General features: G+C 44.5%; 1 protein-coding gene and 1 pseudogene across 8 annotated transcripts in view; both read left to right on the top strand.

Annotated features, from left to right (window-relative positions):
* Positions 1–18,677, top strand: part of Hira (histone cell cycle regulator) — a 93,560-nt gene that overhangs the window by 62,610 nt on the left and 12,273 nt on the right. For 6 of the 7 annotated variants that reach the window (NM_010435.2, XM_006521799.4, XM_006521800.3 and 3 more), the window contains 9 exons: positions 6,987–7,188; positions 8,055–8,159; positions 9,777–9,925; positions 11,816–11,977; positions 12,298–12,356; positions 12,705–12,810; positions 14,636–14,758; positions 15,251–15,414; positions 16,810–16,898. In NM_010435.2, coding sequence (NP_034565.2) covers positions 6,987–7,188; positions 8,055–8,159; positions 9,777–9,925; positions 11,816–11,977; positions 12,298–12,356; positions 12,705–12,810; positions 14,636–14,758; positions 15,251–15,414; positions 16,810–16,898 — 1,159 coding nt within the window. Of the gene's footprint in view, positions 1–6,986; positions 7,189–7,784; positions 7,884–8,054; positions 8,160–9,776; positions 9,926–11,815; positions 11,978–12,297; positions 12,357–12,704; positions 12,811–14,635; positions 14,759–15,250; positions 15,415–16,809; positions 16,899–18,677 lie in introns of all 7 variants that reach the window. The other variant, XR_003951761.1, reaches the window with a different exon arrangement.
* Gm15798 (predicted gene 15798) lies at positions 4,213–6,508 on the top strand (annotated as a pseudogene). Its single transcript, NR_165271.1, has one exon. The product of NR_165271.1 is annotated as a predicted gene 15798 (transcript).

Below are 18,677 nucleotides of genomic sequence, written 5' to 3' on the forward strand. Positions count from 1 at the left end.
TCATTCTCGCATAAATACAGATATGTAAAAATTAAAACCTAGGATCTGCATTTGAGAGAGAAGTGGTTACTGTGAGCCTACCTTGTGTCATTTAATATATACTATTTTCTAGTTCCATTTTCTTGTAAATTTCGTAATTTCATTTTTCTTTACAGTTGGGTAAAATGCCATTGTGTATATGAAGCAGGATTCATCTGTCCTTGAATATCTAGGTTGATCTCTTTTTATCACAGAGCATAAGTAAACATGGATGTGTAAGCCTTCCTGTGGTCCTTTCGGTCTGTGCCCAAGAGTAGTATATCTGAGTTATGTGGTAGTTTACTGATTTTCATAGTGGCTGTACCAGTTTACACTCACACAAACAGAGAAAAAGGTTACTTTTTTTCATATTCTCACCATTTTATCTTATTATTTGTTTTCCTGATATCTGACTAGGGTGATGTCGAGTCTCAGGGTAGTTTATTGTAGTGATTTATTTATCTAGTGTAGTATGACTTAGTATGGACATGTGTCTGCTTCCTTATGCATGTAAAGTTCAGGAATAGGTTCTCTTTGTATCCTGTGAGTGTCAGGGGATTGAATTCAGGATTTCAGGATTGGTGACAAGTACTTTTTACCTGTTGATCCAAATTGTTAGCCCTGTGTCTGGTATAATTGTGCAGAACTGTGAAAATTTCTCTGTGCCTGGACTTTCATTATTATTTGGGAGATTTATTTTTATTACTGCTTTAATCTCATTGCTTATCATTGATCTGTTTATTTGGCTCATCTTGGCTTATGTAGCTAGAAATTCATCTATTTCTATGAGATTTTCCAGTTTTCTGTCCTAGTGCCTCTCTGGATTTCGTTGGCATCTGTTGCCATGGCTCCCTGCTCTCCCTTTCACTGATTGGGTATTCTCTTATTGGTTTAGCTGAGAGTTTGTCAATCTTGTTTGTCTTTAGTTTTTTCCTGTATTTTCTTTTCATTACTTACTGCTATGATGATACTAATTATTTTTGTCTGCTGATTTGGGAGTTTGCCCATGCTCATTTTTCCCCAAGCCCTGAGGCACATTGTCAATCATTTGAGGTTTCTTTTATTTTTTATAATGTAGGTACTTGTTGCTATAAACTTTCCTCTAAGTAATACTGTTATTTATGTAGGTTTTGGTATGCTGTGATTTCATTTTCATTAAAAGCTATGAATTTTTTTATGGACCCACTTGCCACTTAATAATAATAATTTTGTTAATATCGATGAGTTTGTGTATTTTTGTAGTTCCTTGATTTCTCGATTTATCTGTTTGTGGTCAGATCAATATAAGAGGTTGTTTCAGTTTTCTGATATTTACCTAACTTTTCTTTTTTGTCCCAGCTCATGATCTGTTTAGTAAAAACTTGAGGGGAAGCTAAGAAGAATGTGCACTCGACACTTGTTTTATTTCTGTTGCTGGAACAAATGCTCTGAGGAAACAACTTAGGCGAGAACGTTTATTTGTCTTAGGTAACTCTAGGTTACAGCCCATTCCTGAGGTAAAGACAAGGCAGGAGGTTAAGTTAGCACAGTCACAGTCAAGAGGAGAAAGTGAAGAAACGCACATATCCTTGCTTGCTCTCTGCTAACCTTTCTTCTCTCACACTCAGTCCTGCCTAGGGAATGCTGCCCCCCACACCAGCACACACAGTGGTCCATACAACGAAGACAGCCTCCTACCAACGTGCTCTCATGCCATGATCTAGACAGTTACAATTAAACAGCACAGAGGTGTTGGTGTGGAAGATTCTATAGATGTTTTTAGGTACGTTTGATCCTCGATGTCTGAATGAAAAAAAGAAATAAGAAAGACAGCTCTTCCGTGTGGTGGAGGAGAAAGTTTATTATGTGGATGTGGGAAAGCACAGCCAGAGGCAGACACTTCTGGGAGAGCCCAGAGTGGTCAGTACCCTGAGCCTTGTGGGCATAGGGGGAGGGGAAAAGAGAGAGGGGAACCAGGTGCTGCAGCCAGGAGGCCAAAAGTACAAAAAGAAGCAGGTAACCAAAATGTCTGGATTATTTATGGAAGAACCTCTAGGGGAAGGGCAGCCCAGCCCCTGGGTTGGAGAGTTCAGGGAAGAGGGTGGGGTCCGAGGGTCAGATTGATGCTGGGAGAAGAACCTGGAGGCCAGGTCTGCTTTGATAATGTTAAATAGGCACCTAAGCTGCTTGTCTGGGGTTTGAAACTTAACAGTGTCATTTAATTTTGGTGTTTTTCTGTGAGTTTTTCATGTGCTTGTTTATGGTCTGGGTGATCTATCTGTCTTGGTAATCTTTGTTAGATTGGGATTGATGGATAGAAGACGACAGACAGGAAACAGAATTGTTCTTTAATCGGGACAACTGAAGTGGAGACTGCACATTTGGTGTGGGGGCCTTGGGGTTTTTTAGGGTAGAAAGGGGGGTACTTTGGGTATGGAAGATTACATCTGCAGTTCAGTTCTGCTACAGTCTTGAAATGGTAGACACCAGTGGGTTTGGTGTGTGAATTTTCTTACCTGAAGCTTCTACAGGTGCTATTAGTCAAGTCAGCTTTCCTGTCAGGAGGGCCTCAGTTTACCTGGGCTTTCAGGTTATTGAGTACACCTGTATTTGGTGTGTGCATGCTTAAAATTGTAAAGTCCTCTTGATAGCTTGTCTCCCTAATCAATATGAAGAAATTGCTTTATCACTTTTGACTAGGTTTCATTTGCAGTCTGTTTTGTCAGTTGTTAGAGTAGTGATGCCTTGTGTTGTCTAGCTCCAGTTTTTGGAATCACTTACCCTCTGTACAAGGATACTATAGGGCTTAGTGCTCACAAATTCCTTAAGCTTTTATCATGGAACATTTTTCTTTCTCCTTTCGTTGTGACAGTTTAGCTGGATGTAGTAATCTTTGTTGGTATACTTTTCTTTTAGAACTAACTGGAAAATGTCTTTTCAAGACCTTCTGTCATTTAAAATTTCTGTTAAGATATCTTTTGTTATTCTGTTAAGAGAATTTGTTATAAATGTGGGCCTGCCTACATTTATATGTGACAAGGCACTCCTCCTTTGCAGCTTTTAGTACACTTTCTATTATCTCTGTACTCAGTGTTTCAGTTATAATGTGGTGTGGGATTTTCTTTTCTGTTCTTGTCTGTTCGGTGTTCTCTATGTCTTATGTATCTGGATAGGTATCTCTTGAAGTATGGTGAATTTTCTGCTATAAATATATTGAAAATATTTTTTAAATGCTTCTGGCATGGAATTCTATGCTTATAATTAAGCATTTTCACAGTGTCCAAACATCTTGTGTATTCCATTGGGCATTTTTATTAGTTTGTCTTAGGTCTGAGTGAGTGTTCATTTCTCTTTATATCCTGATACTATATTCCTAATAATTCCTTCTGTTGAAGAGGCTTTCTACTGCTATTTTTGGAATTAAATAAGAAAATTTCATTACTTATTGTACTCAGGATTCTCTAAAGGAGCAGAACTGATATAATGGATTATATCATTAGTGGATATATATGTGTATATTGCCATGTCTGTCTCATGCCAAGAATCTGGTAGCTCTGTCCATGAGGTTGCAGGTCTGGTGCTGGAGTCCTGGAGGACTCTTGAGAACTGCCTGTCTTCAGTCTCCATTGGAATCCTGAAGAATCCTCTTTTACACATTGTTTTGGATAGGCTGACTGACCAGGGAACTCTCAGGATCCATCTGTTTCCAAGTCCTGTCCCCCATCCCAGTTCTGGGCATCTCATGTGGGTTCAGAGGACTCAGACCAGGTCTTGTGCTTACACAGAAAGCACTCTTACCTTCCGTGCTGTCTTCCCAAGGAACCCCTGGGTGCATAGTAAATTATAGTGACTGATCTCTCCAGCCCTCTTATTTTTCTTTTTTGTCTTGTGGAATGGGGTTTAGCTGGCCTGGAACTCCCTGTCGTCTTGCCTCAGCCTCTTGAAGACTGGCATCACAGTTAAGTACCGCCATACACAGCTCTGGATTCCTAGATTGTATATTGTTTGTTTTAGATGGCATGTTCTTTATTTTCCGAGTTGGTTCCATACTCCTAGATTCATGCAGTACTTTTGCTCAAGCCCTCCACAGCACCTGTGTTCTTTTCTTTTCTTTTCTTTTCTTTCTTTCTTTCTTTCTTTCTTTCTTTCTTTCTTTCTTTCTTTCTTTCTTTCTTTCTTTCTTTCTTTCTTTCTTTCTTTTAGTACTTTTGAGTATTTCCATTCACCTAAGAAGTTCAGTAGGAAGGGTAATGCCCTTTTCTACTATAAGTGAGATGAGTTTTTGATGGGGACTGCTTTTTAAGAAAGGCATGATTTATTTGGGCTCACAGTTGGAGAGTTCTCACTGAACTGTGCTAGAGTAGCCTGGAAGGAGCTGGAAAAAAATTATTCTGGTGTACCAACAAGAACAAAGCAGAGTAGTCTGACATGGCATTTTATTCTTGATTAAAGGATGTGCCACGTTAGTGGGTACTTCATCTAGCAGTTTGGCCCCACCCAGGTAGGTTTTGGCACCAGATGAATGAAAAAAAAAATAAAAAGGAAAGGATGCGGCCGCTTCCAGTTATGGTGGAGGAGGAGGTTGTCTGTAGCTAAAGCATAACTAGAGGTAGAAGCATCCTCAAGAGTTCAGAGTGACATGATCCTGAGCCAAGTGAGGAGAGGTGGGGGGTGGGAAGGGAGGGCGTAGAGAGGGGAACTAGGGAGCAGCTGAGAAGCAAAGGTAAAAGACTGGCAGGTAACCAATATGGCTAGATTAATAGAGGAGGGCAGCTGTGGGGAGGGAAGCCTACCTGACCGTGGCAAATGATCGTTTTGATGTATTCTTGGATTCAGTTTGTGAGAATTTTTTTTTTTTCATGGAAAATGTTAGCATTTAATTAACCTCCGTGGTGGCTTTTAAGCCACCAGAACACAGGCACCTCCAACACCCTTAATCTTCTCTTCAGCTCTCCTGCTGAAGAATTTGGCCCTCATGATAACAGGTTGCTTAGGGAGCTTTCCCTTGCCCAGAACTTTGTAGTAGCCTGATTGAACAACATCAATGATGGGAGCAGCTCCAGGCTTGGTTTTTGCTGCATTGACCCGCGTCTGCTCGCTGACCAACGTCCACAATTTATCCAGGCTGACAGTTGGGCAGAAGCTCTGGTTCCTCTGCAAGTGGTAATGCCGCATACCAACCTTCCTAAAGTAACCTGGGTGATATTTGTCAAAGTTGACCCTGTGATTATGCATGCCTCCAGCATTCTCGCTGTCCGTGGCTCATGTGGCCCCCAAGGTTCTGGCTCTTCTCCAGTCTGGATGGCATGGCGGTGGCAGAAAGGAAAGAGGCAAGAAAATTTTATTGAGTATTTTTGCATCGATATTCATAAGGGAAATTGGTCTGAAGTTCTCATTCTTTATTGAGTATTGTGTGGTTTAGGTATCAGAGTAAATAACTGTGGCTTCATAGAATGAATTAGGTAGTGTTTCTTCTGTTTCTATTTTGTGGAATAGTTTGAAGAATATTGGTATTAGGTTTTCTTTGAAGGTCTGATAGAATTCTGCATAAAACCATTTGGCCCTGGGTTTATTTTGGTTAGGAGACTTTTTTTTTTTTTCCGAGACAGGGTTTCTCTGTATATCCCTGGCTGTCCTGGAACTCACTTTCGTAGACCAGGCTGGCCTCGAACTCAGAAATCCGCCTGCCTCTGCCTCCCGAGTGTTGGGATTAAAGGCGTGCACCACCACACCCGGCTGGTTAGGAGACTTTTAATGACTGCTTTTAGACAGATTCATTAGTGCAAGACTCAGAGATGGAATCCACCTTTATCTGGAAAAATCAGACGTTCTGTGTGTTTAGTGGTAGGTTGGATCCCCCCAATTGGCTGGTTTGGGCTATTTCAGGGAATTGGATAGTTCAGACAAAGAAAGGAAAACTGATTGCTTCCTGACATCGGAGCTGTGCCTTACACTTTAAGATTTGAAAGTCTCTCCAAAGAGTTCTGTCTGTTGAAGAAAAGGCCCTCTGAGATTTTATTTTATCTTGGAGAAGGAAAAGAAGCAGGAACTTGACCTTCTGAAATGGTTAAGCAAAAAAGGCACATGGATATCCATCCCTAGAGCCTCTTTCCCTGTCTGCCCAGTGGGAGCTAGCTGCCTGGCTGCTGTGCTCCTTCTATAATCTTGGGATTCCTTTTCCCCTTTGTTATTGCATTAGAATCCCTAGTACAATCCATGGGATTATGGATCCTCTAAATGAGTTCCATAGTATGGGCAACAGGCACTAGAGGAGCCTGGAGATGGTTACTTGCTTGTCCCACTGGCAGTGAGCAAGGCCCTGGTAGAGTAGTTTTTCTGAGGGCAGAACATTGTTTTGGAGAAGGGAAGAACCATGTTTCAAACTGGTTGCTTTCCCCTAAGCCATGGGAAATTTCTCTGTCTTTGACTGAAAACCTAGAAGGGGTTCTTGGAAGTAAAAACTGAATGTATGGGAACCCTTCTGTCACTAGCTCCAACAGTTTTAACTCAAGCTCGCCCATACGCAGTGTCTACCACATACATACCTGACACTTTCAGTTTTTCAGGTATCTTTTGTTATTTAACATCACCAGTCATGCTCATTGTTGGAGTAGAAACCAGAACCCCTCTCTTTACACTGTTTATAAACTCATGAGAAGAGTGGATTTTTAAAAAAGCATAGGGGTTAGAGAGATGGCTTAGGGTTAAGCTCTTGTTATTATATAGGACCTATGTTCAATTCCCAGCACCTACAGGATGGCTTCTTACAACTCCTAACTCCAGTTCTAGGGAGTCTGGTACTCTCTTCTGACCTGGAGGGCACCAGGCACACACATGATACATAGATACACATGTAGGCTAAATACCCATACACATTATTTATATATATATATAGCGAGAGAGAGAGAGAGAGAGAGAGAGAGAGAGAGAGAGAGAAATCATAGAATGAATGGCTTTGTAGACAGAGTTACAGATGTCTTTGATTTCAGGTTGAAAGAGCAGAACCTCGTCAAGGAGCTGAGGTCCCGGGAACTGGAGAGCAGCAGTGACAGCGATGAGAAGGTCCACCTAGCCAAGCCCTCTTCACTGTCCAAGCGCAAACTTGAGCTTGAGGTAGAGACGGTGGAAAAGAAGAAGAAAGGTCGCCCTAGGAAGGATTCACGTCTTTTACCCATGTCTCTGTCCGTCCAGGTGAGGCCTATGGACTGTCTTGCCTGTCCCACCCTGCCTCCTTGGGAGGCCCTTGTGTGTGGAGGGTGTCTTATTAGTGTGAGAAGCTTACACACCATTCACTTTATAGGCTATGTTCCTTCAGACCTGCCTGCCACTCAGAGACCTTGAGTAGACCTGTTAGGACTTTTTCTGGGAGGCAAAAACGAAGTGCCCATTTCCTTCATACAGGGTACTAACAAATCAAAGAAATGATTCCATCTGAGTCCAGTTTGGGTTACTTAAGGAGCATGAGCAAAGAGTGTATATATTCAGAAGCACTCCACTGGAAAGTCCCACCGGAGCATAGGTGACAGATTATATAAACTGTATTACTGGAGTCCCACCCTCAGTCAAGCTTCTGCCTCCTAGTACTCTAACCCATTTCTTAAGACCACGTGCATCCTGGTGGTGGGAGGGAATGTTGTCTGGAATGTCAGGTGAGAGTCTAGTAGCCTCCCTCCCCCAACTTCATCGAGGGAATGTTTGCAGCCCTATTTTTGGTACCGTAGACCCAGCTATCACTGTATTGTTTTGCTTATTTCGTTGCCATGACGTGGGGCCAACATATTCTGTAGGTCACCACAGCAGTCTCTGCTCCATGATGGCGAGATGGCACTCAGAGGAAATAGCTACACCAGAACTGGTCCCCTGATGTCAGCCCCCTCATCTGTCAGGTGGGGATCCTTGTAGCATTCCCCTGTGCTTTCTGCCTTCCAGAGTAGGTGGACATGCCTTGGGAACAGGCCTAGCCTCACCTTAGGTCCTTACCTCTGGGTCACTTACTTTCCCTAATGCTACCCCTGTAGTGTTTAGGTGGAGCTCAGGGTTATTTCTGGCTCTTTTAGTCTCCAGCTGCCCTGTCTACAGAGAAGGAGGCCATGTGTCTGTCTGCACCAGCACTTGCACTGAAGCTGCCAATTCCAGGCCCACAGAGAGCGTTCACCCTCCAGGTGAGGACTGAGACCCCTACCACTCCCTCACAAGAGCATATATTCTCTCTCCCCTAATATAGGCTCCATCTTGCCACACCTCGGGGACTCATTTCCAGTGGCTCTCCATCTTCTTCTAGCTGACTGGGGTGGACTGCTAGCCTCCTATCTCTACTCTCATGTCTCTTCCTCTCTCTCTAGTTTGCTTCTAAGTCTCAACAGTCAGGGCTGCCCTTACCATCAATTCTGGATACCAGCTCTTTCAAGACCTGACTCATGCGTCCTCTGAGAAGCCTCTTGCATGTCTTCCACCCCTTTGACAGTGTCAGGCTGGGTGCCCATGGCACATGTGTCTGTGTTCTGCCCTAGTCTCTCTGTCCTTATCAGGCTCTCAGGACCTGGCTTATAATAATACATTCTTTCTTATGTTTCTTTTTAATTTATTTTATTTTCATTTTATGTATATGGATATTTTACCTGTACCTATGCATGCATACCACATGCATTGTTGCCCTCAGAGGTCAGAAGAAAGCATTGAGTCCTCCGGACTTGAAGTTACACATGGTTGTGAGCTGCAATGTGGGTGCTAGGAATTGAACCAGGTCCTCTGTAAGAGCAACACGTGCTTTAAACCACTGAGCCATCTTTGTAGTCCCAAGAGTAGAGTCTTAGAACCATAAAATTATTCAGTGTTAGACTAAATAATCCCTTATATGCAAGTGCCCAGCATCTGTGCCCATGCTTCTCCCATTATGAGGACTTTTCACTCAACTATCATTTCACTGCACACCTCTGCATCTTGCTTGGTGCATCTCTTTAGATAGCCTTTGTGGACTCTGTATATATCGTTTTCTTCTGGCCATATGGTGTGAGAGGCCTGAGCTGGTGTTGGGGTGCTTGAGGGTAGACACCATCTCTTCCAGCCATAAGTGTGTGTGGATCATGCTGAGGAAGGGTTGGGCAGCTTGAAGGGAAGAGTAGCACTCACGTGGTGGTTTGCTCATGTGTGCATGTGCGTGTGTGTCCCCAGGTGTCTTCAACTCTCAGTACCACATGGAGCCATCCTTGGTTTCTGGTGTCTAGAGAGAATGGAGCTCCTTGCTTTTAACCAACCTCCTCTCTAGTTCACCACTTGCACTCATGAAAAGTTGTCAACTGTTCTGTTTGGGTTTCCATACAGAAACCTAGCTTCTACAGATCAGATCTGTAGATATGTATAAGACTGAATCCATTTCATGCCAGGCATTGAACTAGACATGATAATGTGAGTTATGTAATGCCATAGTATTACATAGGGAAGTTTGTTAATGTGGAGAGCACATTGTGGGGTTTTTTTTTTTTTTTTTTTTATACTTTCCTCTCTTATCAAATATAGCAGTCTTTGGTAATCTTTCAAGTCTGAGGCTTACTCCCAAGTCCAAGGCTGTATTCTTGGGCATGTTACAACTCTGTGAGATGACATCCCCCAGGCCCTGTTACCCTTCTCTGGTGGCCAGTGAGCTAGTCTGCCTCTTTGCTGTCTTTGCCCCACCTCAGAGCTCAGGTTGTCATACAGTTCCTGAGTGTCCTACAACTCCAGGAGCTACCACATAACAGGCCCACTGCTACTGAGGTCATGTGTTGCTTTCCTCCATCCAGGTGAGCTCTGACCCCTCCATGTACATTGAGGTGGAGAATGAAGTGACCACCGTTGGGGGGATAAGGCTGAGTCGCCTGAAGTGCAACCGTGAAGGGAAGGAGTGGGAGACAGTGCTCAGCAGTCGCGTCCTCACTGCTGCCGGCAGCTGGTAAGGGCCGTGATGGACAGTACCGGCAGTTATGGAACGTAACCTTTGAGAAGAGAACAGCTCCAGGCGAGGCTCCTTGGGGCCTTCTAAACATTGATCCACCTCTCAGTCCCTATCTTGTCAGTGTCCTGTCGCAGGCCGACTTTAAGTCTTGGGTTACCCAGTCTAGCAAGATCCCTGCCTCAGGTCTGCCTGCTTTTCCCTGGCCTGCGCAGGTGCTTTCCCTGGACCCTGGATTTTCACCCAATGTCCTGGGAAGGATGGACAGATGGTGATGCAAGTCCTAGCCCTGCTGGCTAGGGAGGTGGAATTGTGGGTGGGGATTGTCTTAATTCAGTGCAATCACCCAGTGCCGCCTTATAGCAGCACAAGGGTTCTATCCTTGGCTTACTCAAAAAAGACAACCAGCGCTTTCTCTCAGGTACTCAGTGGTCTCTTGTTTACAACTGCCTATTTTCAAAGTATGAATACAGGAAAACGTTGGATGGGAGCCAGGAGCAGGGAGGGAGCTCTCTTTGATGATGTGACTGGGTTCTGTCTGATCATTTCTCAAGACCATCCATATAGCAGATATTTCTTCTAGGGCTCTGCAACAATGATTGCTCAGAAAACAATTTTGGTTAGATCCTTAGTTGTCTGCCTTGAGGGCATGTGTGAATGCCTCTCACCTATCTGGCTGGGTAGATCTTCAGATTCCCTTGGACCCAAGTGAGTTTATAGTATTAGGTCCTGAAAGATCCCACAGTTCTGTTCCTCCTTGGGATTTTCCCTTGGCACAAGATCACTGAGTTTTAAGTCCTAGCTTCCTGTGTTTGGTACAACAGTTGGTACCAATTGTACGTCTCTGTTCCTAAGGTAAGTGGCATGTCCCAGCAGGAGTCCAAGGATGTCAGCACAGACTCTCCTGTAGCAGTATAGCTGCAGGAATGGGAGCCTCTCCTGTGTAGGCTGAGCCTACAAAGATTCCTGTGCAATGTTGCAGCCCATGTCACAGCTTCATTCCTGGGAGCTGGCTAAAGGAAGGCCCTGAACATGAGAGATGATCAGATAGATCACTGTCAAATCAGAGAACTACCTCCCTGCAACTAGGTCCTGTTCAAAGCTTTTCTCTGTTCATACTTTAGACATTTGTAAACATGAATATCTTGCTTGTGTTCTGTCCTTAGAGTGGAAGAGTTGGGAGTGCTCTTAAGCAGGGGAAATTGCCCATACAGATATGTACCCTGACTCATTGGGTTAGTCATAAGGAAGGGGGCCCATATGTCTTGCTAGGGTGTGAGTAACCCATGCTCCAGTGGCCTGGTCTTGGAAGCCATACTTGAAAGACAGTGGCCTCCTTGTAGTAGGCTTCCTAGAGGGCCACATCTAGATCAGGGCGCTCTTCTAAAGCATTCCTTGCTCATGGAGTGACGCCTCTTCTGTCCTGCCCTGATAACCTGGAGTGCTCAGCTGGTGCTCCTGTAGCAGCTGGTACTAGTTAGTGCGCTACCCCTCTCCCAGCCTGTTCCCCGAGGCCTTGTCTAGACTTTCCTGACTAGTTGTAGCCGGGAGTCTGTCACCTAGGCACTCTGGTTTTATCTGATGAGTTAGGCACATATTTTGAGCGACCATCATGTTGAGTAGCTTTGTGACGTACCAGCACTCCTTGGTCACTATCAGTGTGAGCAGCTCTTTGGGTGAACAAGGGAAAACAGAAGCCTGTTTGTAAGTGCTCAAGCAGGCTGTCTGCCTTTCCCCCTGCCCTGGTCCTTGCATTGTCCTTTCCTTGCCATCCCAGTAGCAGCACCTGCTCATAGCAAATGTATGAGGCTCCCCAAGGCCCTGGAGGAAGGCAGGCTCTGCGTCATTCACCTGGCTCCTGTGACGCCTTCCCCTCCTCTTCCCTTGCAGTGATGTGGTATGTGTTGCCTGTGAAAAGAGGATGCTGTCGGTGTTCTCTACCTGTGGTCGCCGTCTCCTCCCTCCCATCCTCCTTCCATCTCCAATCTCTACTTTGCACTGCACGGGCCCCTACGTCATGGCACTCACCGCTGCAGCCACACTGTCTGTCTGGTGAGAGGCAGGCACAGGCTGGGGCCACCGGTCTATATAGGGGCTGGGTGGAGACCCAGCAGAGAAGTAACCAGTGGGCCCAAGAGCAGTTAGCAGTGTTCACTGGTAATGAGATGTCCTTAAGCAGAGGGTGGCTACACTCCTGTTTTTCTCAGGGTGGGTGTGGGTGTTGGGAGTCGCTCAGTGGATCTGCTGCCTGGAATTTCCTGTGTAGCTTTGGGCAAAATAGGGTGGGGAAATAGGCAGGGACCAGGATGTTGAGTGAAGACATTCTGATGCCTTGACTTGGGTGTAGAGTAAGCTGTTCCCTGTCTCTTTAGGGATGTTCACAGACAGGTGGTTGTGGTGAAAGAAGAATCTCTACACTCCATCTTGTCAGGTAACCCTTATGGGTGGGCACTCCTCTTCCCTTGGGGCCAGATCCACTCTAGCCCCCTTAGCCCATACAGAGAACCAGGCTTAGAGCACAGCTTACAGTGAGCTAGAGCTATACTTACATAGCAGGGAGACATGCTTTCTGGACGGATGATTAAATGGGTCCCTAAAATGGGTTACAGAGATCCTGATGGTTATCAGAATGGCTTGGCTAAAGCACCAAGCAGCAGTATAGAGATCATATATCAGTAGTCCAGAGGCTTAGTATTGGGATCATGTGAGCTAGGGTTTAAATTTCTCCATTAGTGAATTCATGATTACTGATTAGAACTTATTCCTGTGTATCCTCCAGGAAGTGATATGACGGTGTCACAGATCTTGCTAACACAGCATGGAATCCCAGTGATGAATTTGTCTGATGGGAAAGCATACTGCTTTAATCCATCCCTCTCCACATGGTAAGAAGGTATCCCTCTGTCCTTTTCCCTGGGAGTGTTTCTATACTGGGCACCAGGACATAGGAGGTCATTCCTGCTTATCCTTGCTTCTTTTGAACTCTCACCAACTCCTGTATATGCACTACCATCCCTGTAGGGTTCTGTGAATCTAGGCTACCCTCCCTTCAAAGTCTGTGGATAAGGGCACTGGCCTTTTATATTATTTCCTGGAGCCAGCTTTATCAGAACAGATACTGAAACATTTGTGGTTCTTGATAGATAGGCCTCCTTAACCACCACCAACATGGTAGCCTTGTCAGTAGTCAATTCTGTGGGCTTAACTGTACCAAAATGGTCTTTCAGACTTACTGAGAAAATCAAGCTGGTGATGTGATTTCTCTATTTCCTTTGACTAGCGTGGAATTTGGAGCCACTTCTGTATTTGTAAAATTTCTGTATACATTAGATTTAAAAAAAAAATGTGTGTGTGTGGTGTGTGTGCATATACATATGTGTGTGTGTGTGTATATATATATACACACACATGTACATATATGTATATACGTATTCATGTGTGGATATGTGTATTTGCGTGTGTGTGGGTAGATATGTGTATAGGTATATGTTGATGTCTGGTGTCTTCCTCTATTGCTCTCCCTCTTATTTACCAAGACAGGGATGCTCATTGAACCTGGAATTTACTGATTTGGCTAGTTTAGCTAGTTCTCTCCCTCTGTCTCTTCTTTTGAACACTGGGATTATGAGCAGGTTGTCATACCTGGCTTTTGTGTGGGTGCTAGAGATCCAAATGTCAGTGCTGCTCATGCAGCAAGCATTTTATCCATTTGAGTCATCTTCCTAGCCCACATTAGAGATTCTGACCCAGATACATGCAGTATATGAGCTGTATGCCAGCCATTCCTTCAGAAACAAAGCATGCTACTTTCTAGGTCCTTTTCTCTTAAGAGTTGCCAGGCATAAGTTTATATTCAACACTGAGATTTATTTTTCAGTTAAAAAAAACCAAAAAACAAAAAACAAATTTCTGCTACCCTTTTTTTCAATTTGTAAATAATTATATATTAATGTGTGCTTATAGCGAGGCAAACATCATTTAAGGTCATTTAAGAAAAGGCAAGCCAGGCATGCAGGTACATGCTTGTAACAATAGCACTTACTTAAGAAATAGAGACAAGAGGATCCCAAGTTTGACTTTTCAGAGACTCAGAAAAAGGAAAAGACATCAACTTTTTGTTTTGAATATATTCATAAAGATAGCCCTCTGTTTTATGGAGAATATTTTCTTAACAGTTACATAGAGGGTCCTGAAATGGTGGGAGAAATGGTGGGTGTTGCTCAGCAGATGGAACATGGCCAGTTCACACAGCATTATGTGAGCCAGCCATTCAGAGTACATTTCATACAGGAGTCATTAAGACATTAAGAACCAAGACTATGGGGTTGGTGAGATGGCTCAGTGGGTAGAAGCACTGACTGCTTTTCTGAAGTTCATGAGTTCAAATCTCAGCAACCACATGGTGGCTTACAACTATCTGTAGTGAGATCTGACGCCCTCTTCTGGTATGTCTAAAGACAGCTACAGTGTACTTACATAAAATAAATAAATCTTAAAAAACTAAAAAAAGGAACCAAGACTTTGTAGCTAAAATGTTCAGTGACACTCCTCATTTATCAGACTTCTGACTAGAAAACCTGCCAGTAATGGGCACCTGTCTTGGAGGACAGTGGCTTCACTGGTGAGCTACAGTGTGGTGGGCAGGGTTTGTTTTCCTGACTTTCTGTCTTCTAGTTTTCCTAACATCTGTTTCTTTCTTTGCTTTCTTAGGAACCTGGTTTCTGACAAGCAAGATTCATTGGCCCAGTGTGCAGACTTCAGGAACAGCCTGCCGTCCCAGGATGCCATGCTTTGTTCAGGACCGTTAGCCATAATTCAGGGCCGCACCTCCAAGTATGTGAGCTGAGAGTCTTGGCACTGTCAGCAATGCTCTACTGGGAGGGACCTGGGTCTGGTCCCTGCTTGTTTCCTGTGTCCTAACTGTTGCTTGGTGCAGAAGAGTTGTCAGTTTTAATTTTTGTCAAGTGTGTTATAGGGACAGCTAAAACCCTGGCCCCATCACTTTAAGGGCCCAGGTGACAGTCAGTGAGGGTCTTAAGGGTCATAAATACCTATGTGGCACAGGGTTTGGGAGTGGGTAGGGCTGTCATTTCAAGACCCCATACAGCAGGTACTGAGCATGGATGCTACCATGCAGCCTGCCTTTTGATGAGGAATACAGAGGTTGATGGTAAATTAATCAACTGATGGTTGGGAGGCCTTGGACAACTTATTTGCCCTCCACCCTTCTGTCTCCTCTCTGGTACACTGGGACACACAGAGCAGCCCCTCTACACCATTGTAGCACACCCTGTCTTACTGTGCTTGCCTTGCTGGTCTCTGTAGCTCTGGAAGGCAAGCTGCCCGGCTCTTCTCCGTGCCTCATGTGGTACAGCAGGAGACCACACTGGCCTACCTAGAGAACCAGGTTGCTGCGGCACTTACCCTGCAGTCAAGCCACGAGTATCGTCACTGGCTCCTCCTTTATGCTCGGTACCTTGTGAATGAAGGTAAGATTACTCCAAGGAAGGGTGTCTATTGACAATATTTTTCTTTCTTCTTTGAACCCCTCTTGCTAGAACATCATGCATGCCCCCTACTGCCTCCCTGGACTCTCCAGTCTACGCCTATCCCATCAGGGCTCTCAAAGTGTCTGTGCTCTTAGCAGCTCCCCTGGCAGGGAGCAAGGTATTCTGGAAGAGGACTGTGCAGTGACCTCCAGCACCTCTCAATCCTTGGTGGGCAAGTTCTCATTCTGTTTTACTAGCCTTTCCTATACCATGAGCTTGATTCCCAGTGTATGGCACAGGACTGGTCCCTCCAAAGCTCTCCTGTGACCCACATAGTCCCAACTCGCCCCCAGGGCTTCTCCAATGTCCTTTGCTTTGTCCTTTATCACCTCCCCCATTTTGATAAGATTTAAAAGTGTACCAAGTGTCTACAAGGTGACTTGAAGAGCTAGTCTCTCATGCTTATCTCTGACACTGTGTAAAGGTGCATGTTATAAAGCCCTGTTTTCACAGTAGACTTTACTCTCTTTGCTCTTTGACTCTTTCTGTGCTTAGTTTGTGGTCACTGGCCTTCCTAAACAGGTTGGACTCCCAGGTCCGCATACCTGGGATATGTCAGTCATATCTTTGTCTTTAGGTCATGCACCCTATTCCTCAAAAATGGTTTGCCCCCTCCCGAGTGTTGAGCAGAACTCACCCTTATGGATCACAGAGGCTCTGCCTCGTCTGGACTCTTCACTTACACGTGCCTATTCATTGTCCCTGAGCAGTACATTAGTGTCCAATCTTTTCCCCTTGTTTTGTTGTCTGTGAGAAGAACCATGTGTTTAACTACATGAGACACTATTTATTTCTCCGAGTTTTCAGATTCTAGCTTCATCCTATTCATTTTTTCCAGTCCCTATGGCATTAGCTGTCCAAGCGCTGCTCAAAACTCTGTGTATAGTTTTTCTGGTAGCACCACTGTGGTGCTGGTGTCCCTTGATCTTGCCGTATTCAGTTGTCATTCTGTAGTTAGCTTCCCAGTCAGCTCCCTTCCTTTTGAAGTTGCCTCAGCTGCAGAGTCTCTTCTCTCAAACACTGCTAACCCTGTTAGCCCACTCCTTCTACCAGTTCCCCATGTTTTCCAGTGATTTTTTTCATCATAGAGCTGCCTGTGTCTTATTTACATGTGCCCAGAAGACGGGGAGGAGGTCGCCTATTGTCCAGGGGCTGATGAATGAGTGAGGAACTATTCATGGTTCTCTAGGCCTCAAGTAGAAAGAGACATGTTTTGTCCATAGTAGGCAATAGAATATTTGTTCATTCAGCTTGAATGTGTATACAACTTAGCATATTCTTGATTTTCATTTCTTTTAATAATGTGTTCCTGTTTTTGTTGTTTTCTATGACTAGGGTTTGAATACCGCCTCCGTGAAATATGCAAGGACTTGCTGGGTCCAGTTCACTGCTCCACTGGAAGTCAGTGGGAGTCAACAGTAGTGGTAGGTGCTTTTTTCATTCTTGCTACAAGAATTATATCACAATCATGGTGGTAGAATTTAAAAAGTAAGATCATCTTTCCCTGTCTCAAAGAATGCTTTGAGAGTTCTTGTCATGAGGTATCCAACTGCCTACCTGAACCACGGTGTCAGTGGGGTACTGGCCTACTGGCACTGCATACTCGGGCAGGAGTTCAGTATGTACTAGTCACACCTGTGCTGAGAGAAGTGGCTTGCCAGCACTTTTGGTATGGTAGTAAGAGTGACAGATCATGCCAGGCATAGTGGCCCATGCCTTTGATCCCTGTACTTGAGAGACAGATGCAGGCAGATCTCTGTAAGTTTGAGACCAGCCTGGTGTACATATAAAGTTCCAGGCCAGAGCAGCCGATAGTTACATAGTAAGATCTACCTCTGGAAAGGAAAGAGTCATGTCCTATCTTTGTGAGGATCAGTGTCTTTGGTAAGGTGGCACACTTAGGCCAGAAGGTTAACAAGCTGCTTTGAGACTGAATTGTTTCAGAGGGGTGGCAAGATTGCAAAGAAGGACATTATAGATGAAACCCAAGGATGAGGAGAAGCAGCCCTGTAGCCGTGGACCATCATTTTGGTGGAAGTAATGAGGAAGGCAGAAAAGACATGCTACATGCATGAGGTTTCTTTGATTGACACAGGGAGCAGATGAGAAGGTGGTGTGGGGTGATGGGGAGAGACACATACAGAAAGTAGACCTTTAAGGTCTCCTGAGGACCCAGAGTCGATGGTAAGTTGGATCAATGTGGTGGCAGTAGAGCTGGGCAAGGAGACAGATCCAGTATGTATAGTAGTAGACCAACAAGACTTGGTAGACAGGGGAATTATGGGGAGGGAAGGGAGTGATGAACTTTTCACTTCATAGTTTTGGGCCTGGCAAAGGTGGATGGATGGGCGTACTATTGAGTGAGTTGGAAAAGGAACCAGTTGCCAGAGGATAAGAGAAACTTTTGCATCCAAGAGTTAGCTCACAGGTAGCACCTGCTCTGACCAGGTACATTCCAGGCATGATGCAGCATCAGTGTACCAGACTGACCTAGTTCCCTTCTTGTAGAGAGGGATGGACTTAGCATGTATAATATCTTGGGTGTTGGAAAAAAAAGAAAAGATAAAGAGCTTAAATAGATAAAGAGCGGGTGATAGGATGTTACTCTGTACTGAGTGGTCTAAAAGGCCCGACTTCCGAGAAGAAACCAGAATAGGAGAAGGACAAAGTCATGCATATGTTTGAAGGAAAAATGTCTAGGCAGAGGGGAAAGCAGGTTCAAAGGTCCTGAGGTGGGAGTACTTGGAGTGCAGAGGAACAGCTGTGCAGAGTAGTGAGCAAAAGGCAATAGGAAGTGAGATGGCAGAGCTTGGAAGGCCAGTACCACAGACTCTGGAGGCACTCCTGTGTATAGTGGCCAGTTCTGTATCTCATTTGTTAACTTTCATTGCAGTACTTTCAGTTGGGTAATGAAATTCTGGGTTCAGAATCTTTCTTTTAAGGGCTCTGTTGATAATTTTCTTCTTCAGACTTCTAGCATTGAGGGTTGTTGCTAGAAGATCTGGGATAATGTGATTTCCATGGCTTTGCAGATACTTTTGGGACCTGGTCTTGAGGGTTTTCTTGTAGAAAAGAGTATATAGTTGTATAAAGATATATTTATTGGTTGACTTTATCAGCACAGTAGAACAGTAACTAATATAGTGAGAATTATGAATGGGGTTGTTCTCTGTGTGTTTGCCATTGATATGATATCTCTGTGT

The sequence above is a fragment of the Mus musculus genome, chromosome 16, assembly GCF_000001635.26.
Source record: "Mus musculus strain C57BL/6J chromosome 16, GRCm38.p6 C57BL/6J".
NCBI lineage: Eukaryota > Metazoa > Chordata > Mammalia > Rodentia > Muridae > Mus > Mus musculus.